Source organism: Chiroxiphia lanceolata, chromosome 5 (genome assembly GCF_009829145.1).
Source record: "Chiroxiphia lanceolata isolate bChiLan1 chromosome 5, bChiLan1.pri, whole genome shotgun sequence".
Taxonomy (NCBI): domain Eukaryota; kingdom Metazoa; phylum Chordata; class Aves; order Passeriformes; family Pipridae; genus Chiroxiphia; species Chiroxiphia lanceolata.
Window position 1 is genome coordinate 65987751 of NC_045641.1, and position 24112 is coordinate 66011862.

The 24112-nt window shown below is 37.5% G+C and overlaps 1 protein-coding gene and 1 long non-coding RNA gene across 2 annotated transcripts in view; one reads left to right on the forward strand and one right to left on the reverse strand.

Moving 5' to 3' along the window:
* Positions 1 to 9719: 9719 nt before the first annotated feature.
* LOC116787447 lies at positions 9720 to 20208 on the reverse strand. Its single transcript, XR_004357292.1, has 3 exons — positions 20073 to 20208; positions 11071 to 11076; positions 9720 to 9729 (listed from the first exon to the last, which is right to left on the reverse strand). It is a non-coding gene; the product is annotated as an uncharacterized LOC116787447 (long non-coding RNA).
* PLCZ1 (phospholipase C zeta 1) overlaps positions 10709 to 24112 on the forward strand; it is a 47231-nt gene continuing 33827 nt past the window's right edge. Inside the window, exons 1-4 of the mRNA XM_032689055.1 lie at positions 10709 to 10859; positions 11424 to 11547; positions 15327 to 15561; positions 23395 to 23596. Coding sequence (XP_032544946.1) covers positions 10846 to 10859; positions 11424 to 11547; positions 15327 to 15561; positions 23395 to 23596 — 575 coding nt within the window. The 5' untranslated portion in view covers positions 10709 to 10845. The remainder of the gene's footprint in view (positions 10860 to 11423; positions 11548 to 15326; positions 15562 to 23394; positions 23597 to 24112) is intronic.

Below are 24112 nucleotides of genomic sequence, written 5' to 3' on the forward strand. Positions count from 1 at the left end.
TGTATCCATTGTATTCTCTGTCTTTTTCAGAAACAGATCAGGCACTACTATACTCTAAGAATAAGCACTGTTTTCCCCCTCAGCATACTTAGATTTTTTTTTTTTTGACTCCTTCCTTTTCTTTTTTTTGATGTGTGTGCTCACATTCACTGTCCTGCTTGCCAAGCCCTCTTTCCTTTCTGTGTGTTTGTGGAAAACAGGTTCTTAATTCTTTCCACCTAACACATCAAACAGGAGCTTCTACTGTTTGGTCTGAAGGTCTGCATCCAGAATTTGCCTTAAAAGGAGAAAATAGGGGTTGCTCAGAGTTCTGGATACAGGGTGAACCACTAAATTGGGCATGCAGCATGGGTGACACAGTGTGTACTTTGAGGGGAGAAAGGCATTAAGACCAACTTCCCAAGGGTAAATGGAATCTCCTATTTCATGCCAGATTCCCTCACATCAAAACAAGGAGTCCAGCTGAAGTCTTTTGTGTGAAGTCTTTGTTTTTTTTTTACCAGCCTAAGTAAAGAGATCACCAAGCATTTATCTTGTGCACCTGAGGAAGAGCCTTTGAGGTACTCAGTACTCACGTCACACCAACCTGGAAACTCACTTCTGGCCCAATGCTCCAAAGTCACAAGGGTAATTTAGGTTTTATTGGAATTTTCTGTGAGTATCTAAAAGCAGAAAGGGAAAAAGACTGAGTTGAGCTCTCCTGTGCAACCATAGTTTGGCAGTCAGGCTTGCACAGCTGAGTAAAGAGAGAAGTGGTAAAAGGAATAAAAGCAAACAAATGCTGAGTAATATATTTCGGCTTCTGCATTGTTTTCCTGCTTCTGGAGTAGGCAAATAATGTACCCAAGCAAGCATTACTGCCACTGTTGATATGAGACTATGGATCTGTGTGGAATACTGGAAAATGCATAAATTCCTCACTAATTACCTCTTAAACTAACATTTAATATAATTTCTGATTTCACTTCATCATACTAATGAGCTGCAAACAACTGTCCTTTGACCCAGAGCTTTCAGCCTTTGGCAATTTCCTTTCTACTTAGCACATCATGAAGTCTTTAGATGATAATTTTACAATATGACATGGTTAATAATTTGGTCTTTTAGAAGCAAATGAAATAGAGAATATTCATCTGGGGAGTTAAAATTATCAGGATTATGCTGCCTATGAGGGGTTGAATGAAACAGGAACAGATGCGTCAAAGTCACTTTTCACTGCAGAATTTTATGATTAATATATTGAGTTCTTTTTGTTTTCACTATATTTTGCTTATAAAAATATTGTGCCGATATCAATAGGATTTAGACATCAGAATTACCTACTCAGTTACAGGGGTAGACTTGCAAATGTTTTCACCTCTTCTAGTCTGGTCCTACATGTTCACAGAACTCAAAGAAATTCTCAGAATTAAAGGAGTTCTTAAAATTATTCTTGCTTTTTTAAAAAAAAAAACCAACACACTACTGGAAACAACTTAAAGTTCTAAAACAAGGATGCTGATGGCAGGCAAAATCCAAGTTTTTTCCCACTTTCATTCTACACTTAATTTCTTTCCTCCCTCCTGTTATCTGAAAACCCATAAGCAACCCCCACTCTTGCAGAATCTCAGCAGATCACAGCGTTTCATGTTTTTAACTTTCCCAATAAACAGTAGTCAGTTGTCACTGAAAAGAATTTTGCTCTGCTGGATCCAGCTACCTTCCAGCTAAGCCATGAATTATGCTAATCTTTCTCTTTTTATACCCACAAATTGTGCATTCTGTAGCATACATTAACACATTTTCTACAGGTGTGTGTGTGTGTGCTTCCTCTGAGTGCCAGTCCATAACGAAGCTGCAAGGGAACTCCACTGGAAAAATAAGACACAGAGTTGAACTTCCCTAAATTAAGAAGACATTGAACACTCCTGGAGGGAGCATACTCTCTACAACTCACAGTCTAAATATCCATGGGATAGGTGCTTCACTTGACTTATTTATGACTAGAGCATAAATAAGTGCTTAGCATTTAATTTACTAAAGCTTCTAGACTTTTCAGCCCGTTTCTGGATTTAGAGGTATTAATTTAAAAATTAATTGTTTTATGATTAACATGTTTCATAGATTAGGACAAAAAAATGCAGTAGGATAATATAAATTGATTTATAAAATATATTGGAGCACTGGAGGACAGGAACTTGGTCTGTAGGAACTTTCTCCAAGCCGGTCTAAACTTCACAGTCAAAAGAAGGGAACATTTCTGATGTTCTCTGTACCTTCTTTATCAGGTCCTTAGTTTTGTATGATCCAGTTTAACTAACTGTAGCATCATGGTACCTATATCAGACTATTCCTCCCAGTGGAAATAGTCAAATGATTGTAATTAATCAAACAATTAAGTACTTTGTCGAACTGGGACTTAAACAGAGGAGCCAGAAAACAGCTGAAGGCAAAATAGAACCTATGCATTTTAATCTTCTCTGTCTCCCCATGAATACTTCACAGGAAAGAACAGGTTGTTTTGAAAAACCTGAATTTTAAGCACAGTTTGTCCCATAATCTGTACCACGCATTTGGCAGCCTATGTAACTTTGATAATGGAAAATAAATTATCGCACACCAAATACCAAAATGTTAATTACGCTTTTCATTGGCTTCAGATAAATCCATATTTTGTAATGGATTTAGGCATAGAGAACTACAGCCCAGAGGCTGAAATAACAGCTTGGTTCTTGCAGGACTTACAGATCATAGAAAGCATGTTGTCGATGTGCCTTTAAAATGACCTTTTGATGGAAAGAGAAAGGATGAACTATAGAAGCTCAGTGAATACACACTGCACACTCAATGATAATTACTAGAGGAACTGGTCTGAGCAAGAATATATTAGCAGATAATGTTAATTATTTAAGAAAGAACAACAGAATAAATTTGCATGTAGATGTTATATATGGAAAGCAATGGTACTGAATTCTGTGTAATACCATACCTGAAGAAATCACATTTCTTTTATGGACATGCAAAGCTGATGAACAAGAAGGTGACTTTCTACTGCAGGTGCACTTCAGGCATTGATTCATTAACAATACAAGAATGAATAACAAATACTTGAAATAAGCTGTGCTTCTCATATCTGTCTCTAATGATGATATAATTAAAAGTAAGTTGCAAATGGGAAGTCTTGTGTGAAATAAAGTTCTTAAGTAAAATTAATAATATCTTCAGTGAACTGGCAAAAATTTTTTTTCTCAAAAACAATCTCAAGGATTTGTAAAAAATATTTACAAGCATTAAAAACAAAAAGTGCTTTTTCTCATCTGTTGAATGCCATAAAGCAAGAAAGACAGCATAAGGAACCTTTATAACTTGGAATATACCTGGTTTTAAAGGTAAGTCATCTATGTAACTTGCTTCAAGATCAATGGAGTCCTAATTATTTCATGCTTTAACACAGTTGTTAAAGGCATACACAGGAGTTTCTACTTCTCTGTGAGCCTGACCTCTGAGTGGTGAGCTTCTCAAAGGTCACTCTCTTAGTAGTAACTTCAATGTAGGGTAAAAACCTCCAAACTCTACAAAATAAAAAAACCCACCCCCTAATAATTTGTTCATCTTCACCTTCCTTTTAATTATCTCATTCCAGAAAGAAAATGTTTCTATCTGAAACCAAAGCAACTTTTTTTTTCCACTGTAACCACTCCCTAGGAGGCTTGTAGGGTGAGAATATATTTTTCTTACCCTATAGAGGAACTCTAACTTTCAGCCATTGAATCTCCACAGTGGGATACATTCCCCAGTCCTGTCCCAACCTCCTGTCAGCACAGAACCCCAAAATACACATTAACTTCCAAGGGAAAGAAATGTGAGTATGTGGCAAAAAAAGAGCTGTATGAAATGAGCACTCCACCATGTGTCCAGGCAGAATGACTGGAGGACTAATGCCAGAATGGGCCTCTGTGACAGTCTCCAGTCATGAACATGCATGACTATGGACACAAACATGTTTCTTCATCTTATTGAGTGTACAGGACTTAGTATGGCCTGCACCAAGCATTGGGGTTAAAGTCTAACTCCTTGGTCTGTGTCTCAAAAGTCAGGTAACAGTGAAATTATGTGAGCAGCACTGTACTCGATGTCTTCTTGTCTCCCTCAGGCCTCTAAACTTCTTGTGTTTAAGAACAAACAATATGTGTTTAAGGAAAAACAATGAATAAGTGAATAAATAAAGCCTTTTGATCCCTTGCTTTACCACCAGTCTGCCCCTGAGGGCTGTTCCTATCTGGAACATGAGCTTTCTGCCAGTGAAGATGAGCACACCTAAGTAGCTGTAGGCTTGCCAAGGGCTGGTGCACTGCTCTGTGATCTGTGTAGGTAGATCATGAAGCTTTACTGGTAAAAAAACCTGTCATACATAAGAACACAGCAGAGTGCTTGAGGATGTAGGTTTGTAATTCTAAATTTCAGTCAGGATAGAAAATTTCCTGTTTCTTAATGCTTTTTAACTTTGTGAAACAAACTTACATTAACTTATAGTTAATAATAATAATAAAAGAGTTTTATCTGGGACCATGGCTACTTTGCACATGTGTCACATATAATTAAATTGTTCCCTACCTCAGGGAACAATTAAGAGCTCCCTACATTAAGAGCTGACTATTGTTTTATTTATTTATAATTTTAATGCATTCTGATAGGATACCTGGGGGATCAGGGAGAACAGCTGGCTTTCCTGGGTACAGAGAGGCTGAAGATTACATATACTGGAGTACTGATTTGAGATCTCTGAGTCAATGTGACTTGCCCCAAAGACGAGGAAGGAAAGACAGCAAGGGAGCTGAGATTTCAGTTCCACTCTTCTGGAACTGTCTCCTCAAGTTCCAGAACAGTGGAATTATAATGCTTGTCTCTTTTTTCTTCCTTTCTGCAATTGTGAATTTGCCTTTTTACATTTTTCTTCAACATCTCCCCACTTACACCCTTTCTCTGATCCCTCCTGTTCCAGGTTGCTAGTTCTCCTCTAATGCCATTCTAGACACTGGGCTTCCAATCCCCTAAGGAGAGACATTCAGACCATATGAAGTTCTGGTGAACTTCATTTATGTATAAAGATTCAGGACTAAAAGGTTTATACCTACATCTACAAAAAAAGATGACCCACACTTCCTTTTCTTCCAAATGTGTTATAGGAACAGTAATATAGAGAAAAAAAAATCCCTTTTCTTCCAAATGTGTTATAGGAACAGTAATATACAAAAAAAATCCCACCAAATCCAACCAGCTCCGATTATTAGGATCCCACAATCTCAGGACATTTTCTGAGTATGAATTTAAGGACGTACAGTAGATTATTTTAGATTAGTAGATTAGATTACACTTGTTCCATCCAAGGATAATCTGCTACATAAATGACCTAATATGATATGGATCATCAGTTTTAAATATTATGTATCTTATTCCCTCAGTTTTGTATGGTGGCAATTTCTAAGCCTTTCTGTAACAAACACCTCTTGTAACCTTGGAAAATCCCAGGTTAGTATGCTTTGTATAGTTCAAAATATTTATTTTTTGAAATAATGACTTTTGAAACCACTTCACATTCTTTTTTTGTAACTCTGAGGCTTTCATTAAAAAGAACTATAAAATCCACTATTTCTGGATGCTGACATACACATCTGAAAATTGTCTTGCTCATGGCATGTAATCTGCTTTTTCAGACTTTTTGGAACATTTTAAACCATTCTTAACATAGAAGAGAAAATAATCCTTGAATGTGGTCTCGCTATAGCTGGAGTATTAATGCACTGATTGTTTGAGATCAGTGAGAGAGATACACTTGACAGAAGATTCTTTCGATTTCCTTCACCTTTATTTCCTCTGTTTCAAAATCATGTTTTCCTTTCTTTTCCATCACTTGGTAAGGAATAGGGACTAAGAAATACAGTGGAGATTTTAGTACAGACTACAGCCTGGAAAACATACAAGTAGGGCTGTTTTGTTTTAAAAAAAAAATGCCTTTTTCATTCCATGAATGAAGCAAAGAAAGAATGAGTACTGTTTTTGGAGAATGTAAAGGGCAAAACATGAATTTCTTCCGAAGACTGTGAGTATTGATAGACTTTGATTTCTGCCAACAGATAACTGAAGTCTTTATTGCCTGTTACAGATCTGTCTATCTGTTCTGAAACTAAAAAGAAATTAGCTTTTAACTCCACACATATATTTGAGTGAATATGAAAATGAAATGAGTAAACTTGTTGTGCTAAGTGTCCTCATTTTGATAGGTTTGCCACCTGCTGTAGTACCAGCAAAACAGGAAGCAAACTTTATAATGTAGACATTAAATATTCAGTCCAAGTACTAATTTTAAGCGTCTTCCAATTTTAATGCAGCTGTAAGCTGACGATGAAGTCCAAGCCAAGCTCTAATGTTACTGGCATAGCAAAAATGATGATTTTCTTTGCAACAACAATTAATGGTAGATTCAGAAGTATTGTCAGAAATAAGAAAAATTGAGCCAATTTGGCTCAGGTACATTTGTACCGACTTGATGATTCCAATGAGTTTGCAAGCCTGTAAATGGAGTTTCAGCAGAAGTTCTATTTTGTTTTGAAAGAAAATTGCACCTTATTGTGTAACTGTTCTGAACTGATGGAGTAGATGATCTTCTCCTTGCGACAAAGAACCATGGCCACTCAGTAACAACCAAAGATAAGAAAAAAAAGCAGTATTGGGAGCATATTACAGAAAGATAACTGATGATAATGTGTTTTTGCTGGCACAGAGCAAGTCTTTAACAGCAGATAGTTATGATTGTAAATAGGTAGGTAGAGTTCCAATTCCAGGTATGCTGTACTGGCTGCAGTGGACACCTATTGCATGATATAGCTGGACAACTTGAATTTCTGTTTTTGTTACACATGCCTATCCTTAATTTCTGTTCTTAAAGTATAGGGTGCTGATGACAACAAAAAGATGGATTCACAAGGAGCTATAAGAATGTGAATGGTTTTCAAAGCAGTAGAGAGAAAAAGAGGGCTATTTTAGGAATAAGGATAGTGAGAGATAGTATGTATTCCCTATGCAACAAGAAAAACTCCTGGTATGGACAAAAAAGTAAGAAGTTACAACCAAATCTCAAAGATATGCAGAGTCACAAAGGTGTATAGGTAAAAGTTCAGTCAAGTGTTAAATGCAGTCGTGCATCTTCTCGTAATGTTTACTCCTCCCCAAGTTTTTCCTTTCCAAAAGAAATTAAAAAATTCCCAGCCCATCTTGGAGACCGTAGAGGGAAAAATGACAAAGCCTGTATTGGAATTACCTTTCCCAGAATAATTTCATAGACCTTGCGAAAACTGAGTGAGCATTTTCAGTCTGATGAGAACATTTACTCTGCCCAAATTCCATCCCTCTGAGCAGCTTCTGTTGCAGATTCTGGTTTCACAGATTCCCTCTTCTATAGAGAAAGGAAATGGAGGGATAATGAAAAGTTTATAAGGGTAGACTGATGGGGAAGATAGGAAGACCGTGTAATCCTACAATATTAAATGTTTTTATTATTGCACTCTTTGCTGCAATTTTGCCATAGAGAACCTGCATTTTAAAGAAGAGAGAATTGAGTTCTACAGTACCAAACAGTATATTGCAAAATGCCTTATATTTGCATCTCATAAGGTCTGGTGGAATAAACCTTGAAAGCGAAAGTCATCTAATTGCTCAGCCTTTTTCATTGTTCTCTACTGTTTCTTATTGCTTGTTCATGTTCAATATTTGTGTTTGAATAAAGTGCTTTTTCACAATCCAGAATTTTTAGTGCTTTGTTCCTGTTTCTGTTAGTACTTAAATTTATGTCCAAAATTTCATCTGTTATTTTGTACTGCAGATGTGAACTACACTCACAACAGGCTATCTTCATTAAAGCATCCCTGGGTTGTATAACACTTTTAATAAATTCCTCTTACTAAGTCATTGAATGGTCTCCAGCAGCAACATGGGCACTAAAGGGCTGGATTGGTGTTGGATGGAACTCAGTAGCAGCTGTGGGGTGAAAAGAGAAATGACCCACAGATAATGCAGCTTTCTCTGAAGAACCAAAGGAGCACAGAAAATGCTCTCCATGCTCCAGCCTTCTTCCTATTCAAGTGCATGGTGCAGATTCTCTAACAAATGGGCATCTGCAAAAGGTGTTGTTTAGGGACATTGTTAGAAGGGCAGCAGCCTGCTTTCTGCTTGCAGGAAAGAACCCTGCAGGATGAACATCTTCCTGCACATGGATTAGAACCATTGTGCTGAATGACCATAAAGATGAGCAACCAGATGAAAAATGTGCTCTAGTCAATGCAAATCTGAAGAATTTCAGTGTATATCAAAGGAACTATTTAGTTTATTTCAGTTTCACTCAAATATTGAAAACACTGCAACACAGTCTTCTGCAGTAAGGCTTTGTAAATTAGTGTACTTATTAATAAAAACTGAGTGTACGATTTAGTCATCAACAATACAGAATGATGTAGAAACATGGTTTTTGTATTAAACACCTTTTCATTGTTGGTTTCTCCAAATGTATAGAAAATGGAACCTCCCAAATCAGGGGTCAGTACGAATGCAAAATTTTCATTTTTTAACAAAAAAGAAACTTGAAAACAGCATTTTTGCATGATGTTTTCTCTCCCCAAAACCACAGCAACGCATAGTTCATTACTACGTTTTTAAACCAAGACAATGAAAGCAATCCTGACCAGTCTGATCAGTGAAACTATAAAGCCACATTTGAGAGGGCATGTTCACAGATGACACTGCAATTGCCATCATCAGTGATGAACAACAGCAAAATCTTGTGCTTACATTAAAAACATCTAGCATTTGTAAAATAATGTTTAAATGTTCATGTCAATGTTTTTTTTAGAAGTGTGGTGTTTACATCACTGCTTGAAATTAACTTTTGTTTCTGATAAAACTGTAATTAAAAGTTGCATTTATGGAAAACAGTAAAGGTGGTAGGCATTTGTAATAACTTGTGATAAATGTTAGGAAATAATTAGTGTCACAGTTTGAAAGTAAACCAAAATCACAATCCTTTGGCCTTTGTAAGAAACACTGGGAGAAGGGAAATAGCACTGCTTTATTCTGTAATGTCTCAGCACCCAGCACACAACCCTGATCAGTCCTGAAATATCTTCTGCACTAGCTATAAGAAATTTATTCCTCCTGTGTACTGATCTCCCTTTGTTCATGAGCCTGTGCTAGGGATGCCTCCTGTGCATGCAGAGAGGTATGCACAAGCCAAGCCTGAAGGCTGAATTTACAGGGTTTCAGTACCAATGAAAAAATCTAGATATAATGCCAACCTACCTTATCAACTTTCCTTATAACCAATGCTTTATTTAGTATGAAGTTACATAAGTGAATGTCATATTGGTTAAAATTACAGAGGAAAGTAAGAGTTTGCTTGCTGGCTCACCTATAGCACTGTTCTGCCTTTGACATTTTGACCACCACTAATATCTTTAAAAGCAGTTGAAAAGTACATGAAGTAAATGAAAAAAAAAGTACGGTAAATTATTTCCAGTCACTACGAACCTGAATTATTTTTAAAGTGGTAGTTGACTGGTGGAAATTTCTGTACTCTCCTGAGTGATCCAGAAATAAATCAAACAACCAACCCCATTTTGTCTTTTTCTTCTTTTTTATATTTAGGACACCATATCAAAGGGTTTATTTCAGTACCATGGAAGCACTTTGACATTGGAGACACTGGTGTTCAGATGCTGATCATTCAATAGTTTATTCCAGTTCATTAAAAGTGTGACTAACAGGGAGTTTCCTCAACAGATTTCCCCCTCATATATCCTCTGACAAAACCTGAATGTTTTCCAGAATGGCAATATGAAACTTGGTGTCCTCAGCTTTCACAAGTTTCACAAAATCTGTGGCAAACTGCCTTTGGTCTGTCACATTTAGAGTCTCACTCTCAGGCTTGCTGACATTTACATGGAGGCTGGCAACTTTGAAGCAGCGTGCCTGGAGGAAAGGGATCCCTGTAACATCAGTGGTACGTGGAGCCAGGGCAAAAATCCAGCCTGACTTCCAAAGGCTGTTCCAGTGGTTTGAAGGCTGATACTGGTGGGTCTCAAAGCAGGGCACAGACAGCTCCTCTTGCCCGGGGTGTTTTTGAGCACACAACAGGGACGCGGCAACCCATGTGGGCTTCCATCCCTTGGGATGTTCCCCCACGTCTGCCATCACACTGTGCCCTGGAACCTGCTGCTTCCCCCACCCAGGTGGGCAGACTCAGAAGGGAGTTTATCCTGAGGGCCAAAGAAAGGGGTTTCCCCCTAAATTGTTGCAGTGGGCCAGTAGCACGGTGTCCCCATTTATTTGGAAGAGGGTGAGGATGTTGCTGTGGCAGCCTCCTGCCTCACCAGCTTGTCGTCCCGGACCAGAGCAGACACACCTCGGACAAGCTGGCCCAACTCTCCAGCAGGACACTGGCACAGCTGGCTGAAAATAGGAAAGAGCTTCTCTGACTCGCACAGCTCCTTCCTGGTGTCCATTCTGGGGCTGTGGGCTGTCCAAGGGGTGGGAGATGGCGGGCGAGGGCAGCCCATGAGGGCAGCTTTGGGCTCGAAGGAAAAGGCACAAGATGGTGGCGGGGGGGCAGCAGCAGTGGCTGGAAGGGGCCTGTGCTGGGTGCCCATGGTTTGTGACATCACCAGAGTGGCACCGGGACAACCCCGGCGGGATGGGGGAGCAAACGTTCTGTGCAGTTCCGAGAGGGCTCTGTGGGATGAGGAACCCACTGTGAACTGGAGCGAGGTTCTGGCAGCGCCACTGCAGTGAAGGCACTGGAGCGGGCGATGCACAGCCAGCATGGATGAGAACAGATATCCTTTGGCTGCTCTACCTCCTCCTCCTCTCCCTGTCCTGTGACAGCTGCTGTTGTGACACTCCCCACATGCCTCTTCCCCCCAGGCCTGGATCCAGCCTGGGCACACATGGGACCCCCAGATGGGTGTCAGGGAGGGCCGGGGGCAGCCAGTCCAGTCAGCTGGGGCCAGTTTGATGGTGGTTGTGTGGGCGCAGTGCTGGGCACACTCACTCCTTGAGGCTTCTTGTCACTCCCCACCATTCCCTTCAGCCTCCCCCACATTTCCCTCCTCTAACTGCATCCCTTTCTTCACCCTGGCCACCCACTGGTTTCCTTCACATGCTGCCTTTGGCCCTTCTTGTCACTGCCCTCAGAGTCTTTGGGAACAGAGCAAAAGTCTCTCCTTGCACGCCTCAGATCCCTCTGCATTCCCAGAGATCAGAAGACAAGGATGTTCTAGAGTATGAGAAAAGCAAATCACAAGCTTCTTAGGTTTAACAAAAATAAACTTCTCCCCCTCTTTCCCCTATTAAAAGGCAATGTCGTGGGCCAGAAGTTTCCTTAACCTCATTTCTGTTACGTGGTTCTGGTCTGTCATTCAGAATGATTTCAAGACTGGGAATATTGATTTAGAGGGCTGCATGAGGCTGCTTGAAAAAATGCAAATACCTTTTGATGAGGCACATGTAACACATATTTTCAAGGTAAGGTATATGTAGGTTAAGTAATTAAATAAGTTTAGAAGTTCAGTTACATAAGTGTCTTACATTCGCTGACTTTTTAAATTTTTTTTTTGAGCAGTGTATTTCATGCTACTACAGTGTGCAAAATCAGCAAATAATTTTTGTTTCTGTGTAAAATAGATAACCAAGGGCTTGCATTAGAATTCAAATCATTTAAGTTGGAAAATACCTTTAAGATCACTGAGTCCAACCATTCCAGCACTGCCAAGTCCACTGCTAAACCATGTCCCTAAACACCACATGCACATGTCTTTTAAACACCTTCAAGGAATGGTGACTCAAACATTTCCCTGGACAGCCTGTTCCAATGTTTGACAACCCTTTTGGCGAAGAAATTTTTCTTAATATCTAATCTAAACCATCCCTGGCACACCCTGAGGCCATTCCCTCCTGTCCTATTATGTCAGAGAAAAGACCAACACCCACGTAACGCCTTCTCTTTGCCACAACAAGATAGTGTAAGGTGGAAAATACATAAGTTTTGATTCCCAGATTTTTTGTCTGCACTTGAGAAAATTTAAAATATTCTGTTTCATCTGATCCAGCTTCTTCTGTGATCAAGCTAAGGAACCCAGACGGCCCTGTCTGATCCTAGGCAGAGCCATTAGAGCAACTTCCTAAAAATCCTTTTGCCAGCAGGACAACATGGACTTGTCTGAGCTGCTCGGGCTTCAGACCAACGCAGATGAAGCACACATTCATTCATTCTTCACTATACCTCTTCTCTAGGATTTAAGAGGTGTGCCTGAATGGATAGGAATTGCACTCCAACCCCCAGGGAAAGTATTGGGCCTGGAGATATGGAAGATTTTAAGAGATTTCTATAAGGTTACGTGATACAGCTAGAAATTGGACTTGCTGATGGGTTAATTTAGTGTAGGGAAGAAAACTACCAACAAGTGGATGTTGTCCCAGTGAGTAAATAGTGCAAATTTGAGGGGGCCTTAGGACATCCTAGGTTTACATGTTCTTCAGGTCCTTTCTAATAATGAGTCAAAAGCTCTATGATTTTTCTTTTTACCTCATTTTTTTCCCCAAAAATAGCTGTCTGGTAAAACTGTTTTCCCAAGGGAATGAAACCAAGTGGTTATATATATATGTGTGTGTGTGTGTGTGTGTGTGTGTGATTCTTTTGAGACTTTTGTAACCAACTGGCTGATTCTGTCCCAATTTGGCAGAGGAGAATTAACTATGGTGAGTCAGAAACTTTTAGGTCATGTCATGCTGACAGGCAGACAGGCAGAGGGAAGGCACTGTGATTTCCTCACTCTGTTGTGTTCCTCTCTCATTGTTCTCTGCCTTGTCAAGCCAAGGTAAAACCAGCAGCATGAGCTCAACGCTTGCTAAAGAGGCTTCCTGTGGTTTTGGAACTTGCACTGCACTGAGAGAATTGCCAACCTTGAGAATCTCATGAGAACTTAAAAGTGCTTCTCAGTTTCCTTGGTTTTCCATCTACTTTGCTTTCTGACAGAAATTTGAGAGAGATGGTCAGTTGTGGGTAGAGAAGAGAGTAATTATTTGAGGAAGTGACCTGCAAAGAACAAGTCTGATCTAGTTGTGTTTAACATATTATACTCAGTAGTCTGATCTAGTTATTTGTAGCAGTACTGACAGGTATTCTTCCCTATTTGAGAGAGATTTTAGTGTATTCAGTAGCTTGGGGGTCCAAATATTTCATCAGTGTAATAATATGTAAAAATACAAAAGAGTCTGAAAAGGAATCTTACTGACATTGCTGTAAGTAACTACACATCAACAGTTAATCAAATAGCTATATATAAAAAATACATTTCATAGAAAACATAGTTTGTAAGGAAAAATCTGCTTTTTTTTCTTGTCTGTTGTCTTTAGTTTATTTTAATGTAATGCTCCTTTGAGCAATATCAGAATTATGAACATTAAGATTTTTAAGGAATAATACATAATTCCTCTCAAGACTCTTTGTCTAGATACTTCTTTTTCTGAATAGCAAACATTTGATGTGCGTTAATAAAAAGAAGAAGAAGAAAAATCCCCCAGGAAGAAATTTATAACTATCTTTTTATAGCAACATGATTTTTATAACTTTAATTTGAAGAGGTCTCCTGTGGAGGATTGTTGCCTCTATTTCATGAAGAGGCAAGTGAAATAGATACTTTAATTTTTTTGCCCAGCTTCTCTCCATGCCAGTGCCTAAGTGAACATCTCCCAAGTCCTGATAGACTATTTATTTCCAAAATAAGTTGGTATTTTCTTTTCCTCTTTAACAGTAATGAGTAAATTTGCAGCTTTCTTGAAGATGTTAAAAATCAGGTTGAAGGTATCAACCTTGGGGAATTTCTCAGTGATAGTGAAATGTGTGTAATTAGCATTTGTATTGAAACATTTTCTGTTAAAAATGATCACTATTATTCTCTTTCACAAACTCAAAACAAATACTGAAGTACTGATATGTAAGATTTTTCTCTAGAACTCCTCATGAAATTTACTTTAGTACTTGTTTCCGTTATCTAATACGTTCTGACCCTACTGTTGTATTTATTCAGAAGTACAGTAGGAACTATGTTGGAAGGAGCTGGTAATGTATCATTAAACTTTTAGGTTTTATGGTATAGCTTCAAAACTAATCTAACTTAGCAATAATCAAAAGCCTTGATTAAAGTCTTGATCAAAGCCAGAGCTCAAGTAAGTAATTTCCTGTTTATGGACACTTTTGGGGAAGTAAGTGCCATGTTTTAGGCTGAAATTTAGGCTCTTTGGTAGTCTCAGTTTGAGGAGCCAACAATTAAGAATTTTGATCAGCTTATGGTGACAATCATTGTGGCAATTAATTGCCGTTTATTTGTGACTGTTGTGAGCATTTTTGTCATCAAATTTCTCTTAATTTGGCAACTTTTAAGAATAATGCAAGCTAAAACATTAGAAATATTTATATTTTGTATGCACAATTACTTGAGTAGAAAATTTTAAAGGAAATATAGAATCATTAAATCTGAGAAAAGTGTTCAAGTCAGAAATGGTAAAAAAGTATTCTACTCAGATTCTTTTGCCCTTTTAATCTTTCCAGTGGCTTTTATACTGAAACATTGAGATTAATTACTATGCCAACATTTTGTATGCTTACAATTTAAGAATTGTGAAAGTGTGAATAATTAATCTAACTTAAACAGCCTGGTTTGTTAAGAATAGAACATGATGTCATAGGTTATTATAAAATACCTTGTCTTCAAACTTTAATAGTGTTTCTTATCTGATGTGTTGAAAGACTTTGATCTCATGATAATTTGGTCATCCTTATTTCATTTTAAAATTGCTAGTTGCTGTGCTTTGTATGGAAATTTAATGGACAGTATTTACAATATGGTCTAAATTGCTGTTGGAGAGGTATTACATTAAATATGTTTTCCACTTGATAACTTTTATGCTGCAAATTTATTTTAATTTGCATCATTTTAGAGACTTTGCATAATGTGTTTTAATATTGCATACACATTAAATATAAATTTATTGTAATTATTTAGATGCTAATTATGTCATATGGTCCATTTTAATCTGTATAAAATATTTCACCCCACAAAATCAAATCTAAAAGTTGAAGAATATGATCTGATAACACATGGTTGCCTGAGGATTCTTCTTTAGTTCTTGCTCCTATGATCAGTTACAATAAATTGGTTCGTGTGTCTCTTTGTGCCATTGCCTATCTTTGTATTGATTGGTTTTTGTGGTGGATTTTTTGGTTGCTTTTTTTTTTTTTCCAGAAAACAGTTGACAAACACTCAGGACATATAATTAGCATGGAAGACTTCAAGGCAATTTATCGAGCTATTGTGCACAGATCTGAATTTCAGGAACTATTCCGGGCTTACTCGCCAGACGGCAAAATTCTCCCTGACAGCCAGCTCATTAAATTTCTTGTGAAAGAACAGTTTTACACTGAAGCCACTGAAACAACTGCCTTTGAACTTATTTCGAAGTATGAACCCATTGATGAAGGTATGCATGGCTTAAGTATTTGATGTGTCTTATTTATAGAGCTTCTGTCAATGACTGGGGTTTGCAAGAACCTCATATGTTTATTACTTTAAAAGCAATCCCTTTTTGTGTATTTATTATTTTTCTGTGTTTTCTTTTATTTTCATGGTGCTGTCCTTTCTCTGCTCTCTTCTTTTTTTCTGTCATTTATTTCTCTTTTTCCCTTGTCCTTCCACGTATTCTGTTCTTCAGCTCACCGATGGTCATAACAAAACACCTTTAATTTGTTTTTCTTAGGGTTCTTATCTGCCACGTTGCTTCTCTGCTCATTACACTGTCTTCTCTCCCTTGAGTCATTCACTGACAGTGTAGGGCCTCAGACAAGACTTGTCCCCTTGACTTGCTTGCAGAATAAGCCCTATGTAAGATCTTCACGGTCACCCTTTCTGAATCATGAGAATTCTGACATCAGGAGAGGTTTATAAAGCTGTAATGTGTATTCTTCAGCTATTGAAAGCTGCCTCAAGTTGTGATGTAACATTTCTACTGAGTTTCACTGAACATAACTTGAAGCAAAATTTGCAACTAAGCTATGAAAAGGACCTAAATGCATTTTATTGCAAGCTGTTACTTTGTTCAGTGGAATATGAATCTCAGACATTTAATTTTTCAGTTTCCTTGGTTCCCAGTCTTTGAAAATGGGTGGATTTGATAACTGGTTAAAAAAAAATAAACCCAAGGAGAAGTGTTCCTTTTGGGATAATAACCCTGAAATATCTATGTTGATCCTGTGGTGGAAGAAAAAAATGGATCACTCTGTCAAAAAGTTTCTTGAAGAGGCACTTACTGTCCAGTAGCAGCTACACAACATGTGATTCCTTATGCCTTTACTCTCTAAGGTTGCCTTTCAAATTAGACTGTATTTTATTGAATATATTCTGCACTTTCTGAGGACTACTGTGTTTGCTAAGTAGTTGCATAAGTTACCAGCTTAAAAGGTTCCTTTTTTATTTTGTGTTATCTGTTTTGATGGGAAAACTAAAAGCTGTAACACAGTTAAACAACGAAAAAATCTTTAGTCCACTAGAAAACACATTTGTAAATATCAACTGGAGTTTAATTTAATGTCTGGTTTAAATTTCAGATGCTGAGCCAAATTCTTGTTTGTTTCTTCATCTGTGATAAAATTTGTTTGTCTTGTAATTGGAAATAATCTTGCTGAACGGAATAATAACTGTATTGTTCAATGCTCCTTTGAGCGAACTAAAACTCCCACTCAAACGTATTTATTGGAAAGTTCCAGTTATGATTGACAGGATCAATGGTTCCTGTGGTGTTGTGATAGACCATTTTGTGTAACTGTTGTTCTCAGTTTGGTATAGAATATTCTTCATCAGGATGATCTGTTGGACTCATCAGCCACCCTTGTCCTCTGAAAGGGAAAAGGGCAGATTTAGACACTTGATTGACTGGTCTGCTAATAGTAATAACCATTATCTGATAAACTTGCTAGCACTCATATGTCAAGATTAAGATGAAAACAGTGACTAGACTTTATATACAGCTTTGATAAGTGTATCTATAGCATTTAGTACACCCCTAACATTTGTGCAGAGAGAGAAGACTTTCCAATGCTATTGAGCCAGATAACACTGTATTAACTCTCTGAGGGTACTGTAGCTTGTTCAGGAACAGTGTGGAATACATCACTTTTCCCTTTTTATTGTACAATTTAAATGTCTAATGGGAAAACGCTGCATTAACAGATTTTTTTTTTATGTGCTAAAAGCTTGTATTTTGGCAGAAAGAACCGTTTTTGTGGAATTGATCACAAAATATGAATATGTGATTCACACCTGACTGTTGTGTCTTACTAACATCCAGTTGTCAGTTTTATTTCACAAAAATATTCCATTATCTCTCCATTTTATAATTAATTTTGAATAGAAGTCTTGAGTCATTAAATGAGGTTAAAGACAACATGTCAGCTAAATGCACCTTTTTTAAAAAGCTTGGTATATATCTCTGTTTTAAAAAAATTATTGCTTATTATTCAGTATTTACATGGATAGGATTAGAGGCACATTGAGGATAAGAAGGTGCATCCCACTATTATTTACAGTGTAGTACCATTCAAAGACTCTGCTCTTGTCTCTCTATTTTTCTGCTAAGCAGTACAAAAACAGGGCAAAAATACATCCCTGTCTTGAAAAACGTGCTTACTTTGTAAATAACAGTATAAGCATCTGTCAGACAAAGAGTTTGAGTAATCCAAAATGTATTTGTGAACAAGAAAACCCATTTTCATTTTATTCCTAGGATATACAGTCTTTTAAACTTTGTTGGGCTGTTTTTTGGGGGTTTTTTGGTTTGGTTTTTTTTGTGTGTGTGCATGAGTACATGAGTGTGTTAAAGACAGAGCAAGATGGTGAGCATTCGTTTGCAGGAGAGAAAATTTGATCCCATTGGCCATTGCAAACCAAATTTCAACAAAATCTCAACTAAGACAATGCCTGTCTCTGGATTTATGAGACACAAGAATTCAGATGTGGGAAAGAGTGTGTAAATATCCAGCCTCAGGAAAAGCTTTCAACAGAAGAAGACAATTATGAGATATAAGCCCTTAGAAAACTCCACTGCAGCTCAGATACTTTATTCAAGTGTGCACCAGTTATAAGGATGGGTCAGGTGGAAAACAGACTCCCCAGAATATAAACTCAGAGTAGAAAAGGAATAACTGTATTTTTTCTTTAGTCATGGAAATATTTCTGTCTTTATTATTTACTTAGACGATGAAGCTTTTAATCTGATGTTAAGTAGTAAAATTTCATAGTATGAAATTCCAACTGATAATGTTTCTGCCTGACTTGTAACAACTGTTGAAAGCTTCCTTCTTCCAATACAGTAGAATAACACCCCTTGTCTCTGATTGCATTTCTTATGACTTCACCCTTAAAATTCCCAGCGCACCTATTTGTGCACATTTCAATATCTCTGGTGACCAAGTAACATATACATTTAATTAGTAAGTTAACTATTGGGAAACAAAGAACACATTCATACATTAAAAACATGGAAAACACCTTTCTCCCCATTTCCTAGTCTCAAATTCCATTCAGGCTCTTCTCATCCCCACTTCCTAGTCTCTGCTTCAGTCCAGACACCTCTCCTCCCACTTCTGATGGCTGCAGGTTGTACTCAGTCCCTTCAGTGAGGAAAAGGTGTTGCAGGAGGCTGTGGTCAGCATGTAGTGACTTCTTATTTATTTTGCCTGCTTCAGCATGGATCTGCACAGGCCTCAGTCCCTTCAGGGCAGCAAGCATCTAATGAAAGTTTTCATTTTTTTTCTTTCCATAAAGAAAGAAAAACACTTTCAAAGTAGTTCCAAGATAAATTAGAAAGCAGAATGTAATAAACTCTAAAAATAATGCATCATGTAATCCAAGTCTTTCAAATACTCAGGTTATAGATATAATTCCTCTCTGATATGATGGTATTTGTATATGTGGCAGAGCTGGAGTTTACCTTAACAGGAGGAATAGGGGAAAACCATTTTTTTAAAATTAGATTTGGGAAAAAAAAGGATTATTATTAATAATATATATTCCAGACTATCCAGAAGAGGAAGGCAAGAAAAAAGCATTGAACTTTGTAAACAAAAAGAGATGACAAGTATATTTTCCTGCCTTCTCTTTTTCTTTCTACACTAAATGGATATATGTACACACTAACTACTGCTAAAGGATCCTGATGGAGATAAAGACTGATATTCCTCTCGGGAAGAAATGTGAGGCCTTGATGAAAGTATCTTTTCACTTCAGAATAGTTATGGAGATGAATTCCCACTTCCTCTAATGTAAAAGGAGAAAATGTCCGTAAATGGCCAGAAAATAGTATGACTGTGCTAATCCTTAGAATTTAACAAGCAGATCCTTCCACTTCTAGCTAGTTTTGGTATCTTCATCAGACAAAGATAGGACAGAGCTCTGAAGAAACACAGTAGGTTTTCTCCCCTGGTATGAGAGGGGTGAACAAATAGTAGCAGTAATAAAAAATTAAGTGTACCATTATCTTAAACTCTCAAAACTATGACCTACCAAACATCATATTTCTGAAAATTTATTTTATCAAATGGTATGTCATTTATGTACACGTGAAGGTCTTTTGCATATCTCAGTTCACAGAGCTGCCCATGCTGCTAGGACTGAACTGGGCCCGTGGGAATCTGGTGAGGTTTAACGAGACCGAGTGCAAGGTGCCGTACCTGGGTGGGGAGAATCCCCACTATCAATCCAGGCAGGGGGATGAACAGATCAGGAGCAGCCCTGGCAAGAAGAACTTGGGGGTGCTGGTGAATGAGAGGCTGGATGTGAGCCAGCAATGTGCACTCACAGCCCAGAAAGCCCGGAGTGTCCTGGGCTGCATCCAAAGCAGTGAGGGCAGGGGGGTGAGGGAGGGGATTCTGCCCCTCTGCTCTGCTCTGGTGAGACCCCACCTGCAGTGCTGCATCCAGGCCTGGGGTCCCCCAGCACAGGAAGGACATGGACTTGTTGGAGCAAGTCCAAAGGAGGCCACTGAGTTGATTAGAGGAATGGAGCATGTCTCTTATGAGGAAAGGCTGAGAGACTTGGGTTTGTTCAGCCTGGAGAAGGCTTTGCAATGACCTAATTGCGGCCTTCCAGTACCTGGAGGGAGCCCACAGGAAAGATGGAGAGAGACTTCTTATAGGGGTGTGCAGTGACAGGACAAAAAAGAATGGCTCCAAACTGAAAGAGGGTAGGTTTAAATTAGATATCTGGAAGAAGTTCTTTACTGTGAGGGTGGTGAGGCACTGGAACAGTTTGCCCAGAGAAGTTATGGATGTCCTGTCCCTGGAAGTGTTCAAGGCCAGGCTGGATGGGGCTCTGAACAACCTGGTCTAGTGAAGGGTGTCCATGCCCAAGGCAGAGGGGGCAGAACGAGATGATCTTTCAGGTCCCTTCAAAACGAGGTGATTCTATGATTCTATGAATTTTTAGTGCAAAGCTCAGTTTACAACTTGGTAGTTCTCCAGAAACACGATGGTGACTTCAGTTGCATGCAGTTCAGTGACAGCAACTAGAGATCCCCGAGAAAATTAAATATAAGCCAGTTTAATGTAAGGACCTGTAAAGAGCTGTGTAAAAACACAAAGATTTTTATTCCTTTGATTAGAAACACGAGAGGAATATTTTAACAAAGTCCAAGACCTTAAATATGGACTAACAAAGTAATAATATGTTTTTATTTTGGGGGGATTATGAGCTTATTTATCGACATATAATTTCTCTTCTGGAGAATATTATAGTTAATTTTTGTTAATGACAAGAACAGTCAGGAAAGCATCATAAATAATTCAGAAAATAAGCAAAACTTTGGAAAGTCAGTATTTTTCACTAATTTAAAAGATAAATGCAGGAGAATAAAAAGTAAGAATTGTTAATAAATAGCCACTCTCCCCCAGAAAGTTACCAGCTTGATGTTTAGTTACAGAGATAAATATATAGAGCATGAAAAACAAATAAAAACCAGATATCATTGATTAAAAGCCTTCACTTCAAAGGAATTGTCTACAATTCATGTAGACAATTCATTATACACAAAGCATCCAGAATGAATGTATTCTCTTTTGAGTAACATGAAAAAAAAATTCAAACTGCTTTTTAAAGACCCAGAAAGTAGAAAGTTAAACCAGCTGCTACAAGCATTGAACAATACAATGTGTGCATGTGGATAAATCAAAGTCAGGATACCAAATAAGACACAATTATCAGGAGTCATCAGGGTAGCCATGTCATTCTGCAAATATATTAGTTAAAAGAAGACCAAAGAAATTCCTGATGCATTATCTAAGTATGATCTAGTGGCCTAATATTATTAATGGGACTAGATTAAAATTTCAGTCAAAAATAGGGATAAATCAGGGTAGGACATGCTTAAATGACTTATTCAGATCGGTGAAGAAAGGTTGACAAAGCCAAGTTCTTAGAAAATTGACTGTAACAAGCTTGACTAATATGGATTACCTTTGAAGATATGAGAAAATGGATGATGGATTGAAAGACAGAAAAAGATCAAATGTAGTATTTATTTTAGAAAGGTAACATCCAAGGAACTAGACACGGTCAGTTACCAGAAAAAAACCTGGAACATATAACAAATATGCAATGATCTCTAAGATGGTAAGGATGAGTAGCAGTTTGTCAGGACACCTCATGAAGAAATAGTATCTAGTTTTATTCTATGAGAGAGCAGCAGCACTAGTGGATAGAAGAAAAATGAAAATTCTCAGAAGTCTAAGAAAACCTGACCTAAACAGCAAGATGCCCTGAATTGGATTTGTTTCTTCTGGAAAGCAGGGGAATGAGGGGAAGTGCAGTAGCAGTTTTTGTCTTCATCAAACAGACAAAGTGTGAAAAAAAAGGAGAGGAATAGTATCAAACAGAATAAATATTTTGGACAGCAAGGAAGTTTCAGGGCAAACTTCTGTTTCCAAGTTATGTAAAACTTTCTAACAATAAGGTTACTCCGGTGTTGAAGTGGTTTTACGGGGTTGTCTGGGGATTATTCATCAATGAATGTCTGTAAGAATAGCTTCAAACAGACTTCAGTAGAAATAACATTTGTTTGGGTTAGAAGAAGGATGAATGTATGTATGATGTCTGAGTGGCTTTCATCCTTATTTTCTATTTCTATTTATAATTTCAAAACGTTCCAGGTTTTCTTGTTCAAAAACCTGTGTAATTTAGAAATAATTATTTTCTATAAATTCTCATTCAGGTGTAAAGCTTTCAGTCTGTACACATACTGAAGATCGATAATTGCAATTCTAGCTCATAAATTCTGATTCTTATAGCTTTATTAAGAATTAAGAGGCCAGAAAAGGAATTTTTGTGTGGGATTTTTTCCTTTTTTTTCTTTTTTTCATTCCCAACCTCCCCCCAAGTTTGTATATATGCATCTGTAAGTTATTGTTAACATAAAGTAATCTTGGATTACTTAATGCTGATACATCACTAGCCTACCATGATGACAAAATTGTTATTTTGTAGTCAGAAGTGGGCAAAATCCCTCACTAATTCAAACTATGTTTTGAAGCAAAGCTGACTTTTGAGATTACATCATTTGCAAAATTATTACATTCAAAACATGACATTGGGAGCAGCAGTTGGCAGTGTAATGGCTCTACTTGTCATTAAATCAGTTAAAACCAAAACAAATGGGATGACTATCACTGTTATGGAGGCAATTAGCTCATTTTGTTATAAATGCAGTAATGTAATAACCTTGATTTGCAATTCATCTGTCTGGGCAGTCGTTTCTTTTGTTACGATGTTATTTTTATTTCAGATATTTCTAAGCATTGTTTAATCAATATTCATTTGGGATTTTCCACCACTGAGAAGGACATTTGGTGCTAAGGATCATAGTTTCTGTAAGATTATATTGACAGCTTCTGACTGATGTTTTGGAGAACAATCCCTGTTCTTTTAAAAGGAGAAAAAAATGTTATCTTAGTGCACATTACCTTCCAAAACTAAACAGCAAGGACTACTGTAAACTCTTCTTACTGGTGTCCATAGAAGAATAAAAGTGTCAGAACACATTTATTTCCTCTCAAAAGTTTGAACCACAGCAGTTCAGACCCAGAATTGTACCTATCTGATGTTTGTATTTGTATGTTTGTTAGGAATTTTAAAATTGCAGGAAAGTGTTGTGCTGAGTACCCTTCAAGCAGTGTTCAGAATTGACTGTCAAAATTATGGAAAGTATATAAAGTGTCAGTTTAGCTTCACATCAGAGATATTTTGCTTTTGCTTTTTTTTTTTTTTTCAGTGAGGAAAAAAAAGCAGATGTCGTTTGAAGGATTTGTAAGGTACATGAACTCAGAGGAATGTTCAATATTTAAAAGCCAGCACAAGACCATCTACCAAGATATGAACCATCCGTTGTGTGACTATTTTATTTCATCTTCCCACAACACCTACTTGATAGCTGACCAGCTAATGGGACCCAGTCATTTGTGGGGATATACCAGGTATTTAGATATTGATTTTTAATATTTGAAACATTCTTTGGCTGTTTTTTTAAATGAATACTAAGTCACGTATAATCCTACTTGGCAATCAGGAACAAAGCCATCACAGATACAAGTTGAAAATGTGAGAGTGGTATTTTATTTTGTGTATAGACTTTTCAATATACTTGCCAAACCATCTGTTCATAGTCTCGAAACAATCTATTTTTTTCACTTACATCTCAAAAAATCAACCTTTCAGCAAATGAAATCTATAGTATGGTGCACAGTATACAACTAAATCAGTTTTTAATCTCAACATGCCGTGCAAAAATAAATAACTCCCTGTTACAAATATAAAATTCCCAGGCAAACTCTAATCTGATCAATATATAGGATGCAAGGGCACAGTGTGTTGGAGTATGTCAAGGATATCTGTGATCAGTGCATGCTGCAAGTTTAGAAACAACAACAACAACAAGAAAACCTGGGCACTCTGGTAGCCAGGAGGGAGAAAAAACTTTGCAGTGTATGACT